At 40.4% G+C, this 26,586-nt stretch overlaps 1 protein-coding gene across 6 annotated transcripts in view; it reads left to right on the top strand.

The window, feature by feature from the left end:
* Positions 1 to 9,585, top strand: part of STS (steroid sulfatase) — an 89,494-nt gene extending 79,909 nt beyond the window's left edge. For all 6 annotated transcript variants that reach the window (XM_033147444.1, XM_033147446.1, XM_033147443.1 and 3 more), the window contains exon 11: positions 8,749 to 9,585. In XM_033147444.1, coding sequence (XP_033003335.1) covers positions 8,749 to 9,128 — 380 coding nt within the window. In that variant the 3' untranslated portion in view covers positions 9,129 to 9,585. The remainder of the gene's footprint in view (positions 1 to 8,748) is intronic.
* Positions 9,586 to 26,586: the final 17,001 nt, after the last annotated feature.

The following is a 26,586-nucleotide window of genomic DNA, read 5'->3' as shown; positions in this document are numbered from 1 at the left end:
CCTGCTTCCAAAAATAGATTTGTGCATAATCCACTTTTGTGAACAGGGGATGGAGTTACTATAGATGAATATCTTTTCCATGGTCTAACAGTTGAATTAAACAGGGTTTTAGTTAAACCTATAAATTCTTCCCGAGCCTTGCTTCTCAAATCTACTAATTTGGAACTTACGAGATACTAAATTAACCAAATGGCTTTTAGTTGCTATATTGGCCAGGTGGGTTTTTCTAAAAGTGCTGCACGAATTCATGGAGATGAGGAAGTCCACTTTGAGCCTTTATGAGATTAAAGTGAAATGAAAGAACTCTGCCAATAAAACGTAAGCACCACTATCTTCCACAATAAAAGGAAATGAAATATAGTAACCTGAAAGCTTTATTAGAAATCTTCATCCATCAAGGTAGACTAGGCAATGTAGTGTGAGAACTGCAAGTGGGATTTACCAGGAAAATAATAGTGTGTTCCAGTTCTGTAACCCTTAAAAAATGTATAGTGTATTTTATTTACATGCACAGTTTTAATAAACTAGTAGAACATAACTGACGGCGGGAATGGGGGCTGTCCAAGGAATGGATTCTTGCATGCAAATTTTCATTTTTAGGGGTGGGTTATGTTGAGAGTGTCAAGTTCAACTAAGTTTCAATTAGAATAGACCCATTGAAATTAACAAACATGACTAAGTTAGGTCCATTCATGTCAGTGGGTCTACTCTGAGTAACACTTAGTTGAATGCTGCTTAAGAATTGCAAAAGGGACAGTAGCATTTAATGCCAGGCAATTCATTTAACCTATTGGGGTGGGTAACGAGTAAAAAGTTAGGGAGAGGTTGTAGCTGAATGGCAGAGCACCTTCTCTGCCTCCTAATGGTCTCATGTTCAAAAATGAAAGCATCTTTCATGGCTTCAAATAATATTCATATATTAGGGAAATCATGGACATAAATCTTTACATAAACTTATTTAGTGCAACATTATTGTTTAAAAGAAAAGATTGACTGAATTACAGAATGTCTGGATGCACATTCAACAGCATAAACTATGGAATGAAGAAACTTAGAGATTTGTGTAATATCCCTTTACCACAACCACACCAAGAAGCAAATGAGTCTTGGGGTGCATGCCGTGTTTGCCTTCAGATGCTTGAGTCACCTGGGCACCACTCATTCTACAATTGTTATTTTTATTGTACTTTAAATTTAATACAGTCGTACCTTGGAAGTCGAGCAGAATCCGTTCCAGAAGTCTGTTCGACATCCAAAACGTTTGGAAACCAAGGCGCGGCTTCCAATTGGCTGTGGAAGCTCCTGATTGGAAGCTCCTGCAGCCAACAGGAAACCGGGGAAGCCATGCCGGACGTTCGGGTTCCAAAGAATGTTCACAAACCAGAACACTCACTTCCAGGTTTGCGACGTTCGGGGGCCAAAACGTTTGACTCACAAGGCGTTCGTCAACCAAGGTATGACTATACGGAAATTTAATGGTTGAAGGTTTGGCACTGGACTTAAAAGACTCTCTCTCTCTCTCTCTCTCTCTGTGTGTGTGTGTGTGTGTCGGTGTGTGTGTGTGTGTGTGTGTTTCTGTGAAGAGCTATGCCAGTGTAACCTTATATAATTGGAAGTTTCTTATTTCTGAATGTCTGGTTATCCCATGGGCTATTTTGAGATAAATGAGTTCCAAAGCTTCTGTTCTACCTCCACAGGCATGTCTGGTCAACATTTTTTCTTAGAAACATGCTCTTCTCTTGTTTTCTTTTCTTTTTGAATTCTTTCCTTGACCCCATAGGAGCTTAGTTTTAGTTTTCCTCTACATGAGAAATGAGGACTCGTAGCCCTCCAAATGTTGCAATCCAGCTCCCATCAGCTCCAGCCAGCATGGCAAAGAGTCAGGGATTATGGGAGTTGTAGTACAACAACATCTGGGGGAACCACAGGTTACCCCTCTGTTCTCTGGACCTTGACTTCAGCCTAAACTTGTCTAGAAAACAGAAAAGTTAGCATAAGTATCAGAAAACCCAAGCATGACCCTCACTGTCAAAACAGCTAAAAGAGGCAAAGCAAATGGGAGTGCAGCTTAGCTAAGATTCCTTATTATGCTTTTTAATTTTTCCATTTAATGGCCACCGTGAAGCAGCCATGGAGGAATTTGTGTGACACATTTTGGATATTTGACTTGGTAACTGTGAAATTACATAACTGTCAAAGGGGGAGGAGAGCATTTCTAGTTAAGCAGATATTGTCAAACTGCCGAGATGGAGTCTAAGAAAAATTTCCTCTAATCAACTGATGCATACTTCTTCTCACGCTATTTTCTGTGGAAATGTGTTTCTCTTGACAAGCATGAAAAGCCGTCATATGATAGTTTATTGACTTTGCTCTGTGTTATCAGAGGCATTGCAATTGTTCAGCCTTGAGGAAGACTTATTTATATCCTGATGCATTCTGGTCTTATTTGACTGCTGGTCATCTTCCCTCTGTTTCAGGAAAGTAGCATACCTAAAAATAATTAAATTGTAGTTTAATTATATGGATGCCGGTTATATTAAAAAAAAATTGGCAGACCTCAAATAAATGTATTTTTTCTCCACACTAATGCTGTTTATTACCATCTTCAACTTCAAACAAGCAAATGCACATAAGACATTTTCCTGCTTTCCATTTGCTGGTCTGTGGATGCCGAATATCATGTGTGAATACTGTTAATGAGTGAGTGGAGAAGTAGATAGGGTAGACCCAGAAAGTTTTGCTGACATCCCATAGATTAGAGCAACCCTGGTTTGGTTTGGTTTTGTTTTTCTTTCCTGAAAGCCTGCCTAAGGCTGTAGTCCTAACACAATTGCCTAGGGCTGGGAGTAGGCCCCATTGAATAGAATAGGACTGATTTCTGAGTAATGTGGCTAGGATTGTGTAGTCATTTTGCACCTATTCATTTAAGTTGGTGCTCAATGAAGTAGTTCCATTTGTACAAGGATGTCCATTTGTGCAACAGAGCTTCCCCTCCCTTTCTTCTCTCTGTGCAGCCCTGCAACCCCCCTCCCCCAATTTTTTTCTGGAAAAAGCAAAAAACACTTTTAGGGGGCACACAGGGAGACAAGCGTGCCAGCTTGCACCCACAGTTGAGGGGAATGGGGCCGTACGCATGCCGTGCATGCTGACATCACTCGTGCACGCTGCGTGGCATCCTGACATGTCATGTGCACAACCGCCGTGAATTTTTATGGGGGTGCTGGTCCCCTCCTTGAAAATTTTGGGAGGCATGGTCCACCGCCCCACTAGATGGCACCTTCAGGGAGAGGAGAGGAAGGGACACTCTTTAGCACATCCATAAGTCCTCGCACTAATGGAACTACTTTACTGTATGTTGTATATGCAACTTTGTGTCATGGGCCTTCTGCCCCAAGTCTTCGACTTGACATGCTGGTTTAAGACACTTATGGAACAACCTACTGAAAGCCAGGGGTGCCCTGATGCACCTGATGCCATTTTCGAAAACAGAGAACATTTTTCTATTTCTTTTTTGCAGACTACAGTGGCACACTAGGAAGTAAGTCTATGTGTTAAAATAGTTTGATTCTTCGTTTACGATTGCAGATTTCATTAAATAATGGCATTGAACAATTCCAGTATCTAATGAAGCCTCCCTCTTAACAGGAATTTACCAGAACAAAGGGATTATTAATTGCTGGAAGATTAATTCAATCCTTGCAATGATCTTCTGACACAATGAGATTATATACCAGCTGGGAGACGTACAGAGAGCAGCCTTCCTTTTAATGACCAGCCTTATAACAGTTCATCAAATTTACAGATTACAATTCTGACAGCTCTTTGTGTCTGACAGCGTATTATATTGGTCATTCCACTAAAGCAGCATACAGCTAATGCATTTTACTTTTCTATAATGACGAGAAAGGCATCTATTAATGCTCTGTTGCTGTTGTCAAGCATCACAGCAGCATTTCACAATCACATAATGCAGTGGAGCATTATGACATTGCTGTGGAGCTGAAGTTTATTTCCCCCTCACACTCCTTGTCCAGGTCTTACACTGTTTTGCTGCAGCTCCTACCTAAACCAGTTTCTCTGGGCTTTTAGCAGGCTTCTTATCTTCCCTCTTGAATCCCTTATGAAGCTTTATAGATTGTTTGCTGCTTCCTTTGACTCCACTTACGGGTATGTTCAGCCTACTTTATAACTGTCTGGATTTTGAAGACAGTTCGAACTCTAGAGAAGAGAAAACTCAGAATAACACTGCTTGTCCAACACAACAGTACTTTTCAATGCATTGCCATATCTCTGTCATTGACCACCTAGATGTTTAAATAGTTTTTAGCTAATACTGTAGGGACGCGGGTGGCACTGTGGTCTAAACCACAGAGCCTAGGGCTTGCCGATCAGAAGGTTGGCGGTTCGAATCCCCGCAACGGGGTGAGCTCCCGTTGTTCAGTCCCAGCTCCTGCCCACCTAGCAGTTCGAAAGCACGTCAAAGTACAAGTAGATAAATAGGTACCACTCCGGCGGGAAGGTAAATGGCATTTCCGTGCACTGCTCTGGATCGCCAGAAGCGGCTTAGTCATGTTGGCCACATGACCCGGAAGCTGTACGCCGGCTCCCTCAGCCAATAATGCGAGAAGAGCGCCGCAACCCCAGAGTCGTCCGCGACTGGACCTAATGGTCAGGAGTCCCTTTACCTAGCTAATACTGTACAAGTGACAGTTTAAGAAGCAGCATGAATTGCCATGCAGTGAAGGATTCTCCAACACCCACACACCCCACTCATACCTTTTCAGTTGGCATAAAGGGGGTAACACAGGACTGAGCCTTCAGAATTGGCTCCTTGAAAAGGAACAGGCTTGCTTGGCATAGGAAGAAGGGGCTTGCCTTTTATTTGTAAATAGGCTGTTTTCGAACCTAATTACAGTGGGAGAATGTTTCTAGTGGAGTGGTTAATGTGCCCCATTAACCCTTCCCTTCCCAGATGTGACCCCAACTCCAAAATCTCCCCACACTTCAATTTGGCTTGCAAAAACCTTCCTATATGGCTTTCCCCCACCACACACCTGGTGCTGTGTAGGACCTGGTGCTGTGTAGCTGGTTGGAGAGGCACCAGTGCTGCATCGGCCCCAAAGGGTTATCAATTCCCTACCCCTTCCCTAAGATGACTGTTATTGTCAAAGCTGACCATACTGGCAGTCCTGTTTTAGGATTTAGGGTCCACCTTCCCCACATAACCATCTAATAAGTGAGCGTTGTTTTTGAAGTTTTACAATCCCAATCATTTATTTGGCGCAGCATTGCATGTGAGGGTCACTGTTTCTGTACCAACTTCTTAGTGTCTGCATGGGCAGGAATACAATAATTACCCAGTTTTCATTCTTAGCACAGTTTTAAAGGCACAAAGCAGCACCTAAAACACACTTTTCTCCATAGACATTTATTTCCTCTACCTCCTGTTATTCTGAAAGTCTCTTGAACAAAGAAAGAACATGAATTAATATGTGGGAAATAATCTATCTCGATGGCCTGGCATGCTTTTTCAGAATAGGAGGGCAGAAGAGAATGCTGCTTACATTTGTTCCAGCAAGGCAACAAGTGAAACCTTGTTAATGCCCCTTAGGATTTTAAAAGTGTGATTTATTGTCTGCACGGGCAATTCAGTCTCAGAGATCCTCTGCATTTTCAGATATCCAAGCTGCGACCAGGGCTTTTGTTCCCTCATCTCCTGTAGCCCTCTCACCCACAAGACCTTGATTATTGAGTGTAAGTGCAAAGCGAGTCAACGAGAAATTTCTAAGCTCTGTCAGCTTGTCACTGAAAAACTTTCCCATAGCTTACATTGAGAGCAATGATGTATGATAGAAAAATGTCTCATGTGGAATTAACTCTTGAAATACATTCACTGTGAGTATTCCGAGCTCACATTTTCATTTGATTAAAAAAGAAGAAGAAGGCAGTTTGCAAATCTAATGTTAAAACCAGCTCCAGCTTAATCCACTTCATCTGTTGGGAAAGGGAGAGACGTGGTGTTGTGATGTTCCCAGTTGTATAAATAGTTTAAGGCACAGCTTAAAAAATGCATTTGTTTTCATTTTTGATTTAAATATACAAAATACAAAAATCCATCTAAAATGCCTCAAGTACAACAAAAACATATTAAAATAACAATAGATTAACTGCCTTGGAAAGTCAAAACCATATTCACCTGATGCTAAAAAGATAGTAATGTTGGCGCCAGGCACACGTCTTCGTGGAGGAAGTTTCATAAATGAAATTCAGCTCTTCTCTTTCTAGTCACCATCTAGATCCTCTCAAGTGATAGGGGCACCTGAAGGAAACTCCCAATTGAACTCCCAATTTCTTACTTCCTTTTCTCTCCCACTTTGTGTGTTGCATAGTGAATCATAATTTTTGGACAAGACCATTTAGGGGGGAAAATATTAACATTATAGTTGCTTAGCAGATTGCAGGGGTTCGGTGCTGGAGCTCCCCGTGCGTGAGCCTAAGCTGCCCACGCACGAGGTACCAGTTGCGGGGGGAAAGCGGCCAGCGTTCCACGTGCTTATGAGCACGGGCGCCGGCCAAGTCTCACAATCTGAAGGAAGCTGAGTAAGACGGAAAATGACTCCGAAGGTGCGTAAGTTGATGAATGCCTCGGAACTAAAATGATGCCTCGAAAACTAATGGATGCCTCGAAAAGTAATGGATGCCCTGAATCTGAACTGGGAAAACCAAACCAAGGACGTTATCTAAGTTTTGGTTAAAATTAAAAAATCCTTAAAACCTTTACCCTTTTCCCCAAAGGACGACAGACACCGAGTATATCTTTAGTGGCTTTGGCAAAACCCGCGTAGGCTCGTTTCTTGCCCTAAGCTAAGTTTCCCTGAGCTCTCAGTCCCTGCGCGCCCAATCTTCCGCGATACTAAACTAAATAATACTAAACTGAATATCTTCCGCGAATCTAGCCCTAAGCTAAACCTAAAAGCCTAACTAAAATCTCACCGAAATATCTTCCGCAAACTAAACCTTAACTAAAGGAAAAACCCATCCAGCCCATCCAGCCCGCTCCCAAAACCCTTAAACTAAACTTGACCTAACTGAAATCCAACTAAACAAAACGTGCCCAAGCGGGGAGCCTCAGCCTTTTATTAGGGAACAGATGTGACATCACGATCAACACCCCAACCAATAAAACCACTGTTGCTACCCTCCAAAAAGGCGGGAAGCAGGGTTAACGTTCATAGATAACTTTGAAACATTACCGGGACTACAAATTAAAGGCGGATTAATCTTATTGGCAAACCGACTGTTCATTCTTACTTTCACTTTCGCTTTTACGCGTAAGGATACTAAAAGTAGTTCTCAATAACCATTAAAATAAACAATTAACCGCGGATCTTTTAACGGATCCACGCAGTGTATTCCGACAGCAGATAATAAGCATGCATTAGCTGTGGTTCTAGTAGTATAATGCAGGATTCCTATCTGTATAATTTACACAAGTAACCTTACTCTTTGGAGATCTTAAAACACAAAAACAGTTACTTGGGGAGATTGGAGAAGCTGTGATTAAAATGCGATATTCATAAATGTGAATAGTAGACATGTTGTTCCTGTGAAGACACCATGGAGGGCAGATAGGATTAAGTGCAATGGAGTTTGAGATTACAAGATGGTGAGGGAGATCTCTTGCAATAGAAGTGGCGTAAGAAGTTTTTGGGGAAATCCCCCCATTTGATCAAGTACTTTCTCCCCCCCCCCCTTTTTAAAGAAACAACAGCTTTATGAAAACACAGCTCCACTCACCTTCTTCACTGCTGCTGCCTGCTGTTCACAGTACAGTGCTGGCAGCAGTGTCAGTGGCTCTTGGGGAAGTGAACATTTTAGAGGACTCCTGTTAGCTACTGAATGTCAGAAGCAGGAAAGGAGAGGAAAGAGATCTTGATCTCCCCCGCCCCCCCAGCCCCGATGGTCAGAACACCATCCTATCAGTGACTAGATATATGGGGTTGGGAGGCAGGGAGAGGAGCCTTGGAGGACTGATCAATGGTTGGGTTGGGGAAAGGGGTTCAAAGTGTGCAAGAGGATCTGAGGAATCGTTGGCCTACAGATTCATTCTTCATTGGCTCAGATAAAAATCTGAGCTGCACAAAAATGGTTGTACAGTAATGCTTTCCTTTCCATTTGTTTCCTACCCTTGCCATCCCCAATGACAATGTTCTCTCAGGACATGACATCTGTGTGTTCAGTGGAAAGGAGATTCTATGCACATGCAAAGGAGTGAGCAGTCCCGTAGAGAGATTTTTCTCATGGAGATGTTTCTGTTCTTTCTGAGTAGTGTTGTGGGAGCAGATAAGAGCATAAGAAGAGTCTTGCTTGTTCAGACCAAATGCCTGTCTAGTTCAGCAACCTGTTCTCGCAGGTTGTGAGGGCAAAGACACACAAAGAGGTTTGAAGGGGAGGTTGAATGGATAGTCCACACGGCTTGCTTTCATGTGTCAAACACTAAAGCCTAAAACTGAAAATCTGCCAAACACTCACATCCCTTGAGTCTTTTCAAGAACTGGTGATAACCAAATCATAGCTTCACATTGAAAATCATTGATTGTTTGTCAGAATGAAAGATGCACACACAAGAGAATTTTATATATGGCTAATGTGTGTGTTCTTTCATTTCTGATTGTTCGCATTTCTGAATATAACTTTGTGACATATCTTCTATGGTTATTTCTCTTTCCCTCTACTCTATTCTTACAGGTAAATCTATCTGGAAAGCATTTTTTTTCACTCCAAATTTCAGTCCACGAGATTCCAATGGCTGCCATGATGATCATGTGTGTTTTTGCTATGGAAATTCAGTCGCGTACCATGACCCACCATTGCTTTTTGAACTTTCCAAGGACCCAGAAGAAAAAAACCCACTGACACCAGAAACTGAGAGTCATTTCCATGAAATCATTCAAGTCATTCAACAGGCAGTGAGCAACCACACCAAGTCACTGGTCATGGTTCCAAACCAGCTTTCCCTGGAAAATATTTTGTGGAAGCCTTGGCTTCAGCAATGTTGTTCTTCTTTCCTCCAGTTTTGCTATTGTGACCGTGAGTCAAGAGAAAACAAGAAATTGCCAGAAGCATGACATCGCTAATGTACAATCACACCGATGCTTTAGGGATAAACAAGATGAGGGTGGGGAGCAGATCATACTTTGACCTTAAAAAAATGTAAGGATGCAGTATGGTTTTGCTCGGTGGTTTTGCTCAAATAGTCAGTGGTGTGCAGTGATACTGTGCTGTGCAAAGATTGCTCTCTCAGATTCACAGTTCCATAAACAGGTTGTGCGTTTTCAAGGATGCTTGCAGAGGGACTGATGAAAGTGTATACATTTTCAGAGAAAAGCAGGTATCCAAGGAATGGAGCAAGTAGCAGCAGCATTATTATTAACACAGTGGGGACACCATCTTTTTTTTATCCACAATGCTTCGGTGTCATGTCATGATGTAGCATCATTCCCAACAAGTTATTATAGGAATATATGGCAGCCTGGCTGACTGGCTGCAGGGCACAGCTGCTTCCACCCTATTAAAATGGCCAAGACATTTTTATTTTTTATTTTGTGTCGACTACGGCAGACAAACACAGCTACCTACCTGTAACTAGCATCAGAAGAGTCTGCTGAATCAGGCCAATGGCCCATTTAGTCCAGCATCCTGTTTTCACAGTAGCCAACCAGATGCCTTTGGGAAGCCTGAAAAGCAGGACCTGTGTGCAACAGCATTCTCCCCACAGCCCCCTTTAAGGACCATCAACTGCAAGGACATTAACATATTATCAAGCATTAGGTTCAAAGGGTCAATGCAACTATCTTTGTGGTGGCCAAATGACTTGAAGGGATGTTCATAGTTGAGTCAACCAGATTCCTATTCCCTTGTTACCATATCCCTTCTACTAACTTCAGTGTCACGCCACCCAAAGGCATCTTATATAAAGACAAGGGCTTGCCAAAAACATTTGTTACCTGAGGCAATGGACAAGATGCTTCGTCTCCCTAATTCCTGATTACACAGGCAGCAGAATTTTATTTCCACAGTGAACTTGAAGGCAGCAGGACAGTTTAGGGTGAGCACGGCAGGCTGTGAGACACACATAGACCCGTCTCCCATGCCCAATCCCCATCACCCAGCATTTGCACCCGAAGGTGGCCACCTCATTCTACCTAATTTTAGGGTTGGCTTTGTAACTTGAAAAATGAACATACATACTTTCTTCACAGTTTGAAAACAAAATAGGGGAAAGCATCAACTTATGACTAGGATGAATAATATTTCATTAGATGATTGGCACTGTTGGAGAATGGCAGATAATATTAATTATTCACAATCATCTCTGAACAATGTTATAAGCACTTTATTTTACAACACGAGGCATTTTCATTATTTTGTAGTGCAGAGTGCCAAAACGCATAGCTATTTGTAAATCTCTTACCTAACTAATGTAAATTATTCAAACTATTGGGTCATATTCAGTGGCTTTTGGAAATGAAATTTTCAGGACATGGACAGTGCATGGCTACTCAGAAGTAAGTGCTATGGAGTTCAGTGGAACTTGCTCCCAAATAAGTGCACCTAGGAATTCAGCCTAAGGGAAAGGCAAAATTAATAAGCACTTATTTTAAAAGCCTAAACGTAAAACTGCTCATATTGTTGAAATTAAATAATGGTCATATCATAATAAATTGACAGATGCTGTGATTATGCAGCCTCTCTTAATAGTTTACAGAGAAATATCATGGTAGACAAACTGGTTGCTATTGGATGAGTTGTTCTTATCCAAGATAAAGGATGGGAGAGGATAAGAGAAAAGAAAAGAAGTAATAGCTGAGAAAGTGGTTGCAAAAGAGAGCAGAAAGGCCTAAGAAAGGGAGGCTGGTCCTTGAATCATCCCACCACACTTGTCATCCTCTCCCATCACATCAGTGTGGTGTGTCACACTTTTGAGAACCACTGCCTTAACCTAAACCAAAGCTTTCCAAACTGTGTATCATGACATGTTAGTGTGTCAGCTACAGTGTGTAGGTGTGTTGTACAAATACTCCCTGCGCTAGGAAAACTGAATTACTGTGTCACAAAATTATGCATGTCTAAAAAGTGTGGCACCAACATGAAAAGTTTGGAAAGCTCTGACCTAAACCCTTGTCATTCCAGATGCATACCAGGCAGGTAATTATGATATCACAAAATAATTCTCGGGTAACCAACGCAGTCTTTTCATATATTGCCATTGAAACATAGGTGACGACCATTCAGCTTGCTTGAATGCTTTATTTAATCACAGGATACATTGACTACATGGAGCCTTGATGTTTGTTTTCTCTTCTTGCCAGAATTGTAAGTGCTTTCCTGCTGTTATCTGTGTATAGATGCAGTAGGTGTTTAAAAAAGGCATTGTGCACCTTCTTAGCTTATTGTGCTTACATCCAAAAAAAGTAAACAACAGCAAAAGCTGCATATCTTTGGAAAACCCACTTGCACTCGTTGAAGCAAAAAAACAAACATTTTGTGGATTCTCCCTGTGGTCTTCCTGACATCCTACTTGGAATACGATACCCTAGTTTGATACAAAAGAATATGCAACAAGCAGGAAATTCCCATTACAAAAAAAAAAGATATGGCACATTTATTTCACTTGCAAAGCTTCAGATCAAATTCCAATCAAGTTCAGGTACCTGTATTTCTTCCTGATGCCAATGTGTATGTCATATATAACTTATATATGATACGATTAGTGAGCTTCTCCTTAGGGTGTTTATTCTAGGGGGCTCACAAGGCTGAAAGACTAACTGTGCGATCCGATTCATGTCTACTGAGAAGGAAATCCCATTAAGTACTGTGAGGCTTGCGCCCAAGTCAGTGAGTATAGGATTGCAGCCAAGAGATTGAAATGGGTGAGCTTTTTCATTCTTGTTAGTGATTATATTGTATTATTCTCTTTGTGTGAATTCTGTTGCCTGTTTTTAACTTTATTTCAAAATAAAATAGTGTGATGAAGAAGAAGAGGATAACGAGGAGGAGGAGTGCTTCGTTTGTCAGAGGTTTGCTTGATTTAACATTTGATTTTGTTTTCAAAGGCCTCTGCAGCACCCTGTCCTGAATAGCCTGCCCAGCTCCATGCTGGAGATTTTAAGCCAAGAAGAAATAAATTCTTGTTACGCTGAGAGAACCATGATAGTGCTGAGCTTTAAAGCCCTAAATGGCCTCAGTCCTGTATACCTGAAGGAGCTTCTCCACCCCCATCCTTCAACCTGGACACTGAGGTCCAACTCTGAGGGCCTTTTAGCAGTTCCCTCAATGCGAGAAGTGAGGTTACAGGGAACCAGGCAGAGGGCCTTCTCGGTAGTGGCACCCACCCTGTGGAATGCCCTCCCTTCAGAAGTCAAGGAAATAAACAACTCTCTTACTTTTAGAAGACATCTGAAGCCAGCCCTGATAAGGGAAGTTTTTAATGTTTAATGCTGTATCATGTTTTTAATATTTGGTTGGGAGCCACCCAGAGTGGCTGGGGAATGAATGAATGAATGAATAAATAAATAAAATTATAATTATATATGCTGAGGAGTCCTGCTTCTTGTAAAGAGTTATCATGGTCACTCCAAACATTCATGGGAATTTGGATGAAGTGGTTGCTTTTTCTGTAGAGGATGACAACCACTTATACAATGAGCTTATGCAGCCAACCGAGTGACATTTCTTTTTCCACATAGAACTTTGAAAGCAAGTAAATAATGGGTGAGAACCAAACTTAGCCATACAGCGGGGCCATTGAAAGCAATTGATTTAAGCTATTCCAAGTACAGTCGTTGGATATCACTCAAAGTGGCTAAATAATATTCATCAGAAACCTCAATTTCTTCTTCATTGCTATTATAAATACTTTTTTCTCAAACTTATAAAATAAATTTAATTGCCATTTTATTGGAATGATTTTTCTTCCATACACTAAATTAATTCAAAGCCTTCTATGTCTAATGCCCTCCCTTGCGCCGACATACCAATATAATGCAAGTATTACAAAGAACTAGACAATAAAGCAAATGCAAAACACAATATCAATATTTTAAAGAGCTTGTGGTGTATTTGTGCTGTAGTGACATATTCAACATGGAAAGATGAAGGGAGGAAATAAATATTAATTAGTCAAATAGAATAGCGATAACTTGTTTCATGCTTCGCCACTGGTGAATAAATCCAAATTTTTAAAAGGATGTGTATGTTTGCATATGTGTTGTCTGGTTTGATATGAATAAAATGATCATTCTAAGGGTTTTTAATATGCAAATGTTTATGTCTTCAGCAGTTCCTTTTCATTTTTAGGAAAGGAAGAATTGTAATGGAGGCTAAGAAAATGAACACAATCTATTGCCACTTGGCAAGAGTCTGCAAGAGTCGATCTTAGATAACATGTTGGGAACATTTGATAAATGCCCTTGTCCATGTAAGTGTTTAAGCTCCGGAGAGATGGTTAGGAATAGGAAATCCAGGCCATAGCACCTCTCTGTCAGCTACATATGAAAAGTGCAGCAATTCATTGTCATCTCATCATTCACTGGGCTTTTAAGAGACATATTACTTTGCCGAAGGACCATCTCGGTGTTCCAGCCGTCTTCATTCTGATGATTGCTAAAAATGAATGGTGATCCTTTCTGAGGCGCTGAGATTTATGCAGCTGAACGGCAACCCTCTTTGATTATCTTTCAATGAGATGCTGTCATGAGCAGGCGTCCCTGGAAGCTAGATGGCATGCTGCCCTCTCTGGAAATTCATGACAATGACAAAAGTGTTTCCCCATATACCAAACAACTGCTTTCATGTGAACTGTGCAAGCAGCGAATTATATTTCATTCCCCACTTCACAGTTTAAATCATCATCATCATCATCATCATCAACCTTTTATTGGCATCAAGCAAAGAAACATACATACATATAGAACAGTAGCGAAATAATACTTTCACAGTGGGGCAAACTGTATTAGAAGAGGAAAGAGACAAGACTCCACTGTCCACGATCACATCTCTGGGACTCCTGATAACTCAGACGACTGCAGAGCATTACGACGAGAAAAGAGCAGATGAAGGTATTGAGCTACCAGTTTGGTAAGCTCCTGGTCAGATCCCTTTAGTAGGAAATGCAATACTTCCCGCTCTGGTCTCCTTCTAGGGATACAGAGCTGGTCCAGGAATTGGTGGCGGAGATCGACGTAAAGTTTGCAGTGAAAAACCATATGAATGAGGCTTTCCACCTGATGGTCATCGCATGGACAAATCCTCTCGCCCTCCACCCTGCCCGAGAACCTTCCCCATAGGAGGTTCGATGGATTTGCGTTGAACCTGGCCAACGAAAAAGCCCTTCTTTCTGGGGGGTTCAGTAGAAAAACAAGATAATTACAATTTGTTTCGTGTGCCCACGGAAGATGAAAATAGAGAGGGGAACATGTTTTGTCTGCTGCCTCTATGAGTTCTTGGCGCTCGATGTCCCACAACCTAGTTTTTATTGTGGCCTTAGCAGATAGTAAGGGCATTGAGCGCAGAAATTCCACTGATAGCCCCAGTTGTTGAACCTTCCTTTTGAAGAGTTGTAACCCCGAGGGGAGGAAGGTGTCCAATAACATTGCCTGGAGGAGAGGGTCTCTATCAGAGTCAAGGCAGATATTTAGCCAGAATGAGAGAAATCTTACCCAGGCAACAGACTCCACCTTATGTTGTGCTCCCTCTAGGCATAAAACTGCATATGGTACACATCGTGGGACTGAAAAAATCTTGTAGAGAAAGATTGATTGCACTCGTTCTACTGTCTGAGTGAACCCTGGGATCCAGACTGGAATGCCATAGAGCAATTGTGCGATAATTTTGGCATTAAAAACCTTGAGAGCAGAGGGTATATATGAATTACCCCTTGTTGTAAAAAAGCGCATTATGGCCTGCATAGCCAGCTTACTGGCATTCACCGCCGAGTCTCGGTGTGGAGACCAAAGGAGCCTATGGTGGAAGGTGATTCCTAGATAATTGAATTTAAAGACCTGCTGGATGGAGTTACTTCCAAATACCCAGCTGTAATTCTTGCATGAATTACCAAACACCAGGATTTTACTTTTTTCAAAGTTCAATCGTAATTTCATTTTGGACAAGTACTCAATACAGGCGTTTACCAGTCGCTTTAGGCCTATTCTGGTCCGTGACAGCAAAACCATCTCATCCGCATAGAGAAGAATGGGCGTACTTATGGCTTGTAGCTTCGGACTGTGAGCGTCCACCTGCTTTAGTAAGGGGGCAAGGTCATTAAGAAAAAGATTAAAGAGCGTAGGAGCAAGTACACAGCCCTGTTTTACTTAAATCAACAATTGCTGGAATATACAAGGGATCTATACCATAGATAGATAGATAGATAGATAGATAGATAGATAGATAGATAGATAGATAGATTATAGATAGATAGATAGATGATAGATAGATAGATAGATAGATAGATAGATAGATAGACAGAGAGACAGACAGACAGACAGACATACAGACAGATGCATATATATCCTGGATAGTTCTTTTACTTCCAGGCACAAAACCTCAACGTATCAACAACCAAATCATATTCAAAAAAGCAACTTCACTTGACTGTTCATCTTCATAAGAAATAATATGAAGAAATATGCATGTTAAAGTGTTTCCCCACAAATACCATTGCATGAGGAGGAGAGTGGAAATACACTCATAGGGCCTTCACTATATGAAATTGAAACAGTAATAGTATTTGACATCCTAATGAATGAAAACATAACACAAGTTGTCCTAGTCTTTCTTTCTCCAGGTTTTTTTTTTTTTTTTTGGCTGTATCCGTTCTTATCAGTTTCCTGTGAAGTAATTTGGACTAAGCTGATTGAACATCCATACCTTAAATTTTATAGTCTGGATCAGACTCTTTAATGGTGGGTGACCTTGGGCTAGTCACACTTCTTTAATGGTGGGTGACCTTGGGCTAGTCTCTCAGCCCCACTCACCTCACAGAGTGTTTGTTGTGGGGGAGGACGGGAAAGGAGATTGGTAGCTGCTTTGAGACTCCTTAAGGGGAGTGAAAGGCAGGATATCAAGTCCAAACTCCTCCTCCTCCTCCTCCTCTTCTTCTCCTCATTCTTCTACCCTAGCAGAGATTAGGAACCTGTAATCCACCCAACGTTGTTGTACTTCCACTGGAAACATGGCCAGTGGTCAGGGATGATGGCATTTGTAGCCAGCAGCACAAGGAGATTCACAGATTCCTGCCTCTGGTCTAGGCATAGCAATGATATCCCTGAGGGTTAGGTCTCGGAAGCTTCAATACCTGCTGCACAATGATAAAGGAACATGGTTTCCAGTTGTCCCTGTGCATGTGCACCCCTCAATGTGGCCTTTAGCTCCACAATCAGTGTTTCTCTGGTCATCCTTTTGAAGTGGAGGGCTCAAATGGGGAAACTAATGCTTGTAGAATTAAAGGACCATCAGGGAGTGAGGCCTTTCATAGGATCAACTCTTTCTGCTTGCATGAGTATTCACCGGAGAAATGGATAATCTCTTTGGCATTCTGGCCATGTTGCAATTGAAATAAACAATGGTTTTTTTTAATCCAACAGAGTTGTCCCTTTACTGCAAGGACTTCTGTCTACCCAGTGGGACTTCCTCTTCCTTTTCTCTCTCCACATGCCCCCTGAGCTCTCTCCACTTCCCACAATTTGCTCCAGAGTGTTGAGGAAACACCCAGAAGAGATTTGGGGTTACACAGGGAGAGAAGAGGAAGATATAACTCTTTGCACTAACAAGATGACTTTATCAGATACATCTTGAAGAATGTAAGTGGCAGCAACTTGACAAATAAACGTGCTATATCTCTGAATAAGAAATCGGGGACTTTCCCAGTATGAGATGTTCAAAATACTGTTTATGGAGAAGAAGATAAACACACCAGAATATATTGGCAGAACCTGGCATGGTGGAACAGAAAGGACTCAACCCACTATTCAAATACTCAGAGTATCATTAACTTCAGTGGCACTAGTATAGAGTAAATTTGTTGTGCTTAGCTGCTTAAGGATCTAAGAAATTATACTAGCTCGTGTGCCTTTGAAATCATTATAGAAGATATTAGTGACAGAATTTTAAAGAAGGGCTGCAATTATGTAGGTCAGGCAATTTGTTTTTAAGGTCATTCTAATCATTCAGTATGCCAACATTTTAATTGGGGCACTAAGATGAGTTATTTCAGACAGAATAGAGTTTGGCCCATAGTAAATTAAGATCTTTTCAAATTTACATTAGCTGTTAACATTAATTATAAACAGGAGTCGTAGTGATGCCATCCATTCATCCACGCAAACAGACATTTTGTTCCTTAGCTGACTATTTTAATTTTTTATTCTTATCATAGAAAGGGAGATTTATGTTTTCAGCCATCGACTAGATATGCTGTGACAAAACCCAAGTACCCATTTCACATTTTTATTTTAGGGCTCAAAGTCTCTACGCTTGTGGTAAAGTAAAATATAGATGTCTTCCACTATTATAATTTGATTTAATGAAGGAAGATAAAAGTCTTCATTAGATGCTGAAAAGAAAACTGAGATGGTGCCTGTCTAATATTGAATGGGAAGGAATTCCAAGGGGTAGGCGCCACAACCCTAAAGGCCTGATTCCTATATTTCACAGAAAAGACCTCCTAATAAGGCAATAGATGCTGGAGGCCTTTACAGAGCAGAACACAGTGATATTGTTGTAAGAATGACTAAGACAATATCTGTGAAGAGGTTTGAGCACCCAGAAACTACTTTATAAATTCAGAAGACCACTTACCTTCTCTTGAGGAAGTGGCTATTGTGGTATGGTGCGACTTGCCACCAGGGCAGGACAAGCGATTCAAATGCCTGGTGGGGTGTCATGTCCTCCTATGCTGACCCTAGGGATTATGGGGCCACCATGCAGCTTTAGCCAATCACAGGAGGTGGTGGCGGTGTCTTTGAGAACGAACTTTGAGAATGAACCTGACTGGAGATTTCCCATCTGGGACATAAATAATCAGCACAGGAGGTATTGGCAGCTTGGTTGGTGGATAAAGCATTGGGATGGATTTGGTCAAGGCAGTGGGGAGGGACTCAGAAGCCTCAATCCCCCCCCCCCCCAAGAATGGGTTATCCTGCAAAAGGGGTCTAGAAGGAAGAAGCTTCTGTCTGGATGTCCACACAGGGGTTGATGGGCCATAGCAATCCCCACTGTGGTGATCCTGGTGGGTCACACCTGTTTAATGCATGCTATAGGATGGTCCTTAATTCAGAATCAACCTCACTGAACAGTCATCCATATTTTTTTTACTGGTTTATTCGTGGTTCTTCTGGTTCTTCTGCTGTGCTGTGCATGCAAATGCTTCATTTTATGAAACAGACATGTTTTATATTGTTCAGGCTTTTGTTTTAAACTGGAAAAGCCTCAAAAACAGTTTAGCACTTGAAAAACACTAATGGCGTCCAGCAATGCTTCCTGCTGCGTTTCCCTGCTGCTCCAGTGCTTTTGCAGAGTTGTTCAAACTTCAAACTTCTTCTTGCGCAACGGTGTGTGTGCCTTTCTTACCAGCAAATAAACTCCACAGAGTCCAGCTTGTTGTAACCAAGCAAGCTTTATTTACAAGCATAAATCACTTCCCGGATATACGGACGACATGTCTGTGCTCCGGTCAAAAGTGAAAGCAGAACGGAAAATAAACAGTGCGTCACATAAATCACATAGACTTTGCATACAGCAGAACTACCTTGGATGTTGTGACATCATCCTCCCTGTGGGAGGGGTGAACATTTGAGCTTATTTAACCCTGAAAGCTCCAAACCTCACATATATAAATATACAAGTTGTGAGCATGGGGAAGCATTAAAACATTTGACAGACAGTGGAATATACTTTGAATCAGCATCTGTTGAACTGTCACCTAAAAAGGGGTGAAAAAACAGAATGCATGTGCTTAGAGACCATCAATGTGCCTTCTTGAAAGTCAAATATAAAACTCAGAATTCTGTCTTTCATTCAGTACATTACATCTTCCAATCAGTCTCTCTCTCCAATCTTTACTCAAGTATGTGGGGGTGTACCTTAGCTAGATGCCACCATATAATAACTCCAAGCCATCAAAAACAAACATTTCAACTGAATTTTAGTGAGCAGTTAATACTGAATCTTAATCATGTCTACTCAGAAGGAAGGCCCATTGGATTCAATGGAATTTACTCCCAAGAAAGTGAGTCTAAGATTGAATATTTATTTTCACTTGACATAGTACAACAGGATTTGTGTTACAATATTTTAGTGTGTCTTTCCCTCTTTAGGGCTGGCTAAATTGATCTCATATATTTCTGTTAAATCTGCAGCATTAAATTTTTGATATGTCAAGCAAATAAGCACATACTTGACTTATAGCATATTTTGCTTTCCACTTTATTGCTACTCCAGACAATCAACAATCACAAATCAAACAGTCATTTTTCTTTGTATTTGTCGCCTGTTTTGTGGGGGTGGGTTTGTTGTTGGGTGTGTGTATGTGTGTGTTTTGTTTTGTTTTTGCAATTAATAGGGTTGGTTTTTTAAAAAGCTAAGGTAAAAGCACAACACATAGGAGGGACAGTGTGGTGCAGACTGAGGTTCTAGTGCCCTGGTTTCTTAAAAAAACAAAAAACAAAAACCCTTTCCTCTGTACTTTCCACAACTGAAAGTAATGATCCATATTATTTTTGCCTCACGCAGAACAGAAACAGATATAACCACAAGGAGCCTATATGCCTTTCTCAGTAGATCACCTGCCTAAAAAACAAAATCTAGCCCCCTTAGGGCACATGTTTAAAAGCTACCTATACCAAGAGTGGAATTTCACTTCAAACAAATTCAACACTGGTGTCAGGAGAATGTCCATTGCACCTGAGGGCGGTAGGCTAGTACAGAGTAGGCTGCATTGGCAAACTAATCTTTGTCCTCAAACCCCTTGCTGCTGCTCCCAACCCTCTAGTATCCAATGCCTGAAGTGGCTACCTCACTTTTCCTTAAAGGTAGAGCCAGGCTTGACAGAGCAAAGAGCAACTTCTGGGAATTAAAATCAGGAAATGGTACAAAGAAAACACCATATTTATTTGTTTCAGGCATTTATTTATCTGTACCTCTTAACATTCAGAATGTCTAACTTCTTGATCCAATTTGCCCTGGCACCTCTGTTTTCTTTAATGGTTTTATTTTTAAAATGTCGGGATTTTTAACAGATTTGTTGTTCTCTATGAATGTAATGAGCCACTTTGAGGTCAAAACGAGAGGTGCAAAGCGAACAGATCAATAGATCTTGAGTGGTCTGTAAGAAGATCCAGGTGCCTGCAATTTAGACATTATGTTGTAAGCAGGGATTCAGAAACATGAAATATTTCCACTTCTAGAATTTCTGTTTCAATGTGATGCCTGAGTCAGTCTACTCTGTAGGACTAAGTGGAGGGGGAGTAGAAAGGATTACTATCAGCTAGAAAAAGCACTCCATGCATTGCTTAGAAAGGAGGCCTCGGGGAAGGAATAGCTTATTGTAAGGGAAAAGTGATGAAACCTGACTGAAGCTATCACCAAGATATAATTTATATAGCTGACTGTTTGATAGGAGTAAGTAGCTCCAGATACAGAAAACTTGAGTGTCAGTTTCACACTGCCAAATCCACCCCGTGTATTTATTTAATTATTTGCTATTTTGTTTTAAAAGAGCATTAGACAAATCCATGGAGAATAAAGCTGGCTGCTAGCCATAATGACTATTTTCTACATCCACTGTTGGAGGCAGAATGTTTCTGAATACTAGTTGCTGGAAATCAGAATTGGGTAGAGTGCTGTTGCTGGGCTCCCTATATGTAGCTGGGCTGGCTAGTAGAAGAGCAGGATGTGGTGCTTGATGGGTCTTCCATTTTATCTTAGTATTTTCAAAGGTAAAGGAAACAACATATTGGTCACCAGTGCTTTTTTTAAAAAAAGTTTAGAGCGACTCTCATTTTGACTCAATAAAAACAACATTTTATAGCACAAATCGGAAAAAATGAATACAGTCAATGGACAAAAGTACAAATATTCACAAAATGTTTAGGAGTATGTGTACCCCTGCGTACCCCCAGAAAAATGTGCTGTTTGTCACTGAGATCCAGGGAGCAAGTCGGGACTTAGAAAAATTGTTAAAGCAATGAAACAGGAGAGGTGTTTCCAGCGATGCCACACCTTGCTCAAGGAAGTCTTATAAGTAGTTGTGGCCCCACTAATGCCAGTTCATTCTCAGTCAGACCCCCACCCCCATCTGTCTGCCTCCTTACTTGCAAATAGTCTAAGGGATGGCACTGCCAATCAGTACTCTACCTGTATACGAAAAAGTGCTTTCAAAAGGAGAGTAAGAAAAAGGAGTGCCAGCTCATTGAAACAAATCACCCAAGGAAGGGTGAAATGAAAAATGAAAAGACATTCTTCTATATACACTGTTAGAAACTTGCTAAAATGAGCATTTGCCACCATTGGAATAAATCATTGTTCCGTGAAAATAAAGCATATTTGACTTTATGGTGGAAAGATAAGAACATCAACACCAGGAAGATAACAATACCCCCAAAATGGCCAGAGACCTGAACAAACAAGGAAGAAAACATATATCTATATGAATGAAGAGAGACAACTTAGAATAAAATGGAAGCCAAGCCATACGGACTTCTGTGTGCAGAAGATGATCTAGATTTGTTGAAAAAGCAAAACAGAAGAGCAGGGTGAGGAGAGAGATGCAAGTAGTATCTGCTGTGACATCCCAGGCACAACTCTTCATTATCTTCTTGTACAAGCCACAAATTCACAACTCTTGCTTGCCGGTTTGTTATGCTTGTTGTTGCCTTCCATATTACTGAGAACATTATGGAGGATCATTGAAGAACTGCCAAGAAAATGTTTGTTGGCGCGTTACAATAGAATATTTATAGAATTTGTTAATTATGCATGAGAAGTAAGATCCAGAACATTTTTTCGTGTTACATTTCAAGGATATAAGGGGATAGTTGGCAAGCATCCTGATCTCTTACAACATGTGAACACCATCCATGAACACCATGTGGCACTGATGTCATAGGCAGTGAGAGTGTCACATTCATGGCACCCCCTGCAGAATATCTAGAGCTATGCGGTAAAGTGAAACCTGGTGTGCTCACAGTTTCATTTCCATCCATTCCAAAATAAATGCAGGGGATAATTAAGGAATAATATGGGACTTCTGTCAAGGATTTCCAATCATACAATTTAAGAATTGAAGGACTTCCCTTATTTCAGTAGTGGTAATAATACTAACTTTGGCAGCCATTTCTGGTGGCTGCCATCCGCTTTCCCCATAATAAAAACGGGCTTTTCATTGTTCTGTGGCATTTTGTTGAGGAAATATGTTAGTCCCACCAGCAGTCACCATTTTTGTGGTGGCTGCCATTTTTGATCTGAAATGCCTCACACCTAGTGTTATTCTGTGGCATGGGGTACTTGGAAATGTTGATCAGACAACAAACTATCTTTTTTTTCTGACAAACACCATTTCTAGGGCATTCGGGAGAAAAACCTGGCTGCTGAGAATCCACCACCCAGTTATAGACTGGAGCTGCTACCTTGCTTCGAGATGACTGCAATTAAATGGTATATATACACTGTCTAAATAAATAAATAAGGTAATACATTGCCTTCTTTTGCTTACACTGTTACACATGACAGCCAGAAAACTGTGAAAGTTTGAAAAGGTTGCTGGATTTAAGCTGAACATAAATAAAACTAAACTCATTGCCAAAAATCTCACCTTAGAAGACAAAGAAGAAATTGAAAAAATAACGAAGCTTAAAATATGCCAAAAGATCAAATACCTGGGAATTTGGATAACTAACAAGAATATAAATCTCTACGAAGATAATTACACCAAAGCATGGGCTGGGATTAAAAAGAACATGGTAAACTGGAGCAAACTGAGAATATCCTTTTTGGGGCGTGTTTCAGTGGTCAAACTAAATGTTTTGCCTAAAATGCTTTTTCTGTTTCAATCTATCCCTGTTACAGGGAAAACAAATTGTATCGAAAACTGGCAGAAGGAAATATCTAAATTTAACTAGTCCGGAAATAGACCAAGAATTAAACATACACTTCTTATAGATCATAGAGAAAGAGGGGGTTTTGGGCTGCGTGATTTAAAATTATACTACGAAGCAGCATGCTTCTCCTGGATAAAGGAGTGGTGCCAGCTTAAAAATAACAACCTCCTGGATTTAGAAGGGCTTGACAACTGTTTCGGTTGGCATGCATATTTAAACTATGACAAAGCAAGAGTGGAAGAGACATTGAGCGCTACTGGAACCAAAAACACCCAAGTGGATTTCCCCAGTAGAAGCAAAGGCTGTAAATAGGAGAAATAGGAAAGGAAGCTGGCCAATATATAATTCATTACTGGTAGAGGAAGATAATCAATTAAGTCTTAGGAAATATGAAGAGGTTAAAGATCAACTTTCAGGCTGGCTTGATTACCACCAACTACATAAAACCTTCAAACAAGATAAGAAAAAAGGATTTCCTACTGAACCTTCTAAATTCAAAACAGAAATTTTAAATAATAATAACAAGATAATATCAAGGATGTGCCAAATCCTCTTTGAGTGGAAAGTAAAGGAGGAGGAGGTTAAGGAAGTTATGATTAAATGGGCACAAGACATCGGCCACCCTATAATGCTGAGTGGGAAAAACTTTGGAAATCTACAATGAAGTTTACAGCATGTTATAATATTAAAGAAAATATACTTAAGATGCAGTATAGATGGTACCTGACGCCCTCAAAGCTTTCCAAAATGTATAAAAATATTGCTAATAACTGTTGGCGATGTGGGGAAAGCAATGGAGACATGTACCACATGTAGTGGTCGTGCAAAAAGATCAGAGAATTCTGGAACCTTGTATATGAGGAACTTAAAAAGCTTTTTTGGGTTAACTTTCCTAAAAAAGCCAGAAGCTTTCCTTCTAAGTATTATAGGTAAAGATATTCCGGGAAAAGTAAGAGATATATATCTATATGCCACAGCAGCAGCACGAACCCTGATAGCGATGTACTGGAAGGGGGGAAATATCCCAATGATAAAGGACTGGCAAAATAAGCTACAGGAATATGCAGAAATGGATCAGTTAACGAATAGCTTAAGAGGAAATACAAGACAAGTTTTTGTGTTAAAATGGGAAAAATACAGAAAATATCTACAAAGCAATAACAATGGTATAAAGTCTATGGCGGCCTTTGAGTGACCCTGGAGTTGAAAAATTTGAAGGAGACAAGTCAAGGTTAAGCTCTGTTCTAAGAATGTATTAGAAAGGTTATAAAGGAGAAGTTAACAATGTTGAGTACATTCGCAAGTAGAAAAGAATTGTTCATTGGGGAATGATAGGAATTCTAAATGTTTGTTTGTTAGTTTTGGTATTTGGTTGAGTAGAGGTGTTTTTTCTGTTTGTTTTGTTTTTGTTTTTGTTTTTGTTTTTTGTGGTTTTATTTTATCTTTGGTTTTTCTGAGAAGTTGCTGAAACATAAAACATACATATATAAATTGTACTTTTATATCTGTTTTAAAATTGTTAATTGGTATTTTATTTTTGCTGTTTGCTGTTAAGTTTGCAATAAATTTTGTTGGGAGAAAAGAAAAAAAGGGGGGGAACTGTGAAAGTAAGGCAAATGGAAGTACCAGAATAAATGCAGTGTCAACGAACGAACAAAAGAACGAATGAATGATAAAACAAATTAAGCTTTAGTAAATTAATAACAAAAATGAATATTGTGAATATTGTGTAGCACTCCAAGAAAAAAAATCCTTGCACAAGTCTACTGTTTGTCTTCCCCCTGGCTAACTAGGCTAGGGGCACAATGACTTCTAGACACAACGGACTGCGTAAGTTAATTGAGTGCATGCTAGGGTAGCAGTAGATCTGGAACCACAACCACAACCACATACACACCCCACACATTGGCCACCCATGATATAGAAAATGGCTAATTTATGATGGCCACACAAAAATTGTACATTGTTAAGACAACGCTATGGTTCATGATGGTTCATGATGACATATTCCCCACCACCAAATCATCGCTGCTTTTGTGTAATCTGATATTTAACTGTTCTATATATTTATAGGTGTATTGGTTGGTTGGTTTAAAAAAAAAACTGCAGTGGAAACTATTCTGGGAGGACTTGTGCTCAGAAAGGTGAGGTATAACCTTTGCAAAAATAAATAAAGCCTTCCTGTGACATCTTTTTTTTAAAAAAATTATGTGAATACAGGCCATGATTTTCGCTGGGATAGCTGGATTAAACAAGAGCTTGTATTGTAACCACTGTAGGGCCTTTTCCCTGCTTTTTACTCAAGAAGAGGTAAAATCCATTTCATTTATTAAAAAAACTAGAATGAAATTCTATTTATATTAGTCCACATTAGTGTCTATTGTGTCAAGAGTTCATCTATATTTATAAGCTCAAGTCAGTTCTGGCACATAACTTACATTCACCAGGAAGGGGGGACACCCTGCATAATTCTAAAAGCTGGCACAGAGGAGCAATAACATCACGTGTCGTATTTTTACATTGCCTGCATTATTATCATTGCAGAGGACAGTGAATTTAACAAGGGATAGCACTGTGGCTTTGAGGTTGCAACCTGACCCAGATAAATGATGCTGGAAGGACCATTTAGCCCTAATTAACCACATAAACTGGCTGCTTTCCTCACTAATCAATCATAAAGATAGTAAATGCAGATGGAGAACCTGCAAGATGGGAGCCTTGAAATAATATGCTCAAAATTGTGTGTGTGTGTGTGTGTGTGTGTGTGTGTGTGTGTGATCACTTTTTCATAAGCTCAGAAATGGAGAACATGGACAAACAAGGAAAGTTGAAGTTCCCTCTTTCTTATGCATTACTAATTATCTTAACAATAATAACACGGGCACATCAAGTTTCATTATAAAGTTTAGCAGCATATTAATTTATTTAAAGATTGTCATACCATGAAGCTTACCCAATGTCTCTGATTGTTTAGAAGAGATAATTCACTGTCTACAAGTTCTACTAATTGCCTCGAATGAAAATCATGTCTAATGATGAGAGACACAGCACATGGGTACGTTGACTGTGTTTCAACATTCATTTACATTTGCTGCTCCTAATTGAAATTAATTGTAGTAAATGTGTCAAACTGTGAAGCTGCCAGCACCCTGTTTCCAGCAGAAGGATCCAGCCGCCATGCGTACAAAAACAATTGTCCTCTCCCCCACCCCCACCCCGTACCATGGCCTCATCATAGAGCACATAGAATCAGGCAATTGGTCACAAGCTCTCTCTTGCGAAAATGAAATGCTTCCTAGAAGTGGAAACTGGAAACCTTGCTATGTAAGTAAAGCTTTCCTCCATCTCCGAAAGGGAGAGAGAAAGGTTCCGATAGAATTGATTACATGTGTATTACATTAGTTGTCATCTTCACAATATGGGGGCTGGAACC

The sequence above is a fragment of the Lacerta agilis genome, chromosome 4 (assembly GCF_009819535.1).
Source record: "Lacerta agilis isolate rLacAgi1 chromosome 4, rLacAgi1.pri, whole genome shotgun sequence".
Taxonomy (NCBI): Eukaryota; Metazoa; Chordata; class Lepidosauria; order Squamata; family Lacertidae; genus Lacerta; species Lacerta agilis.
The sequence above is the reverse complement of the archived record's forward strand: the minus strand, read 5'-3'. Positions and strand labels throughout refer to the sequence as shown.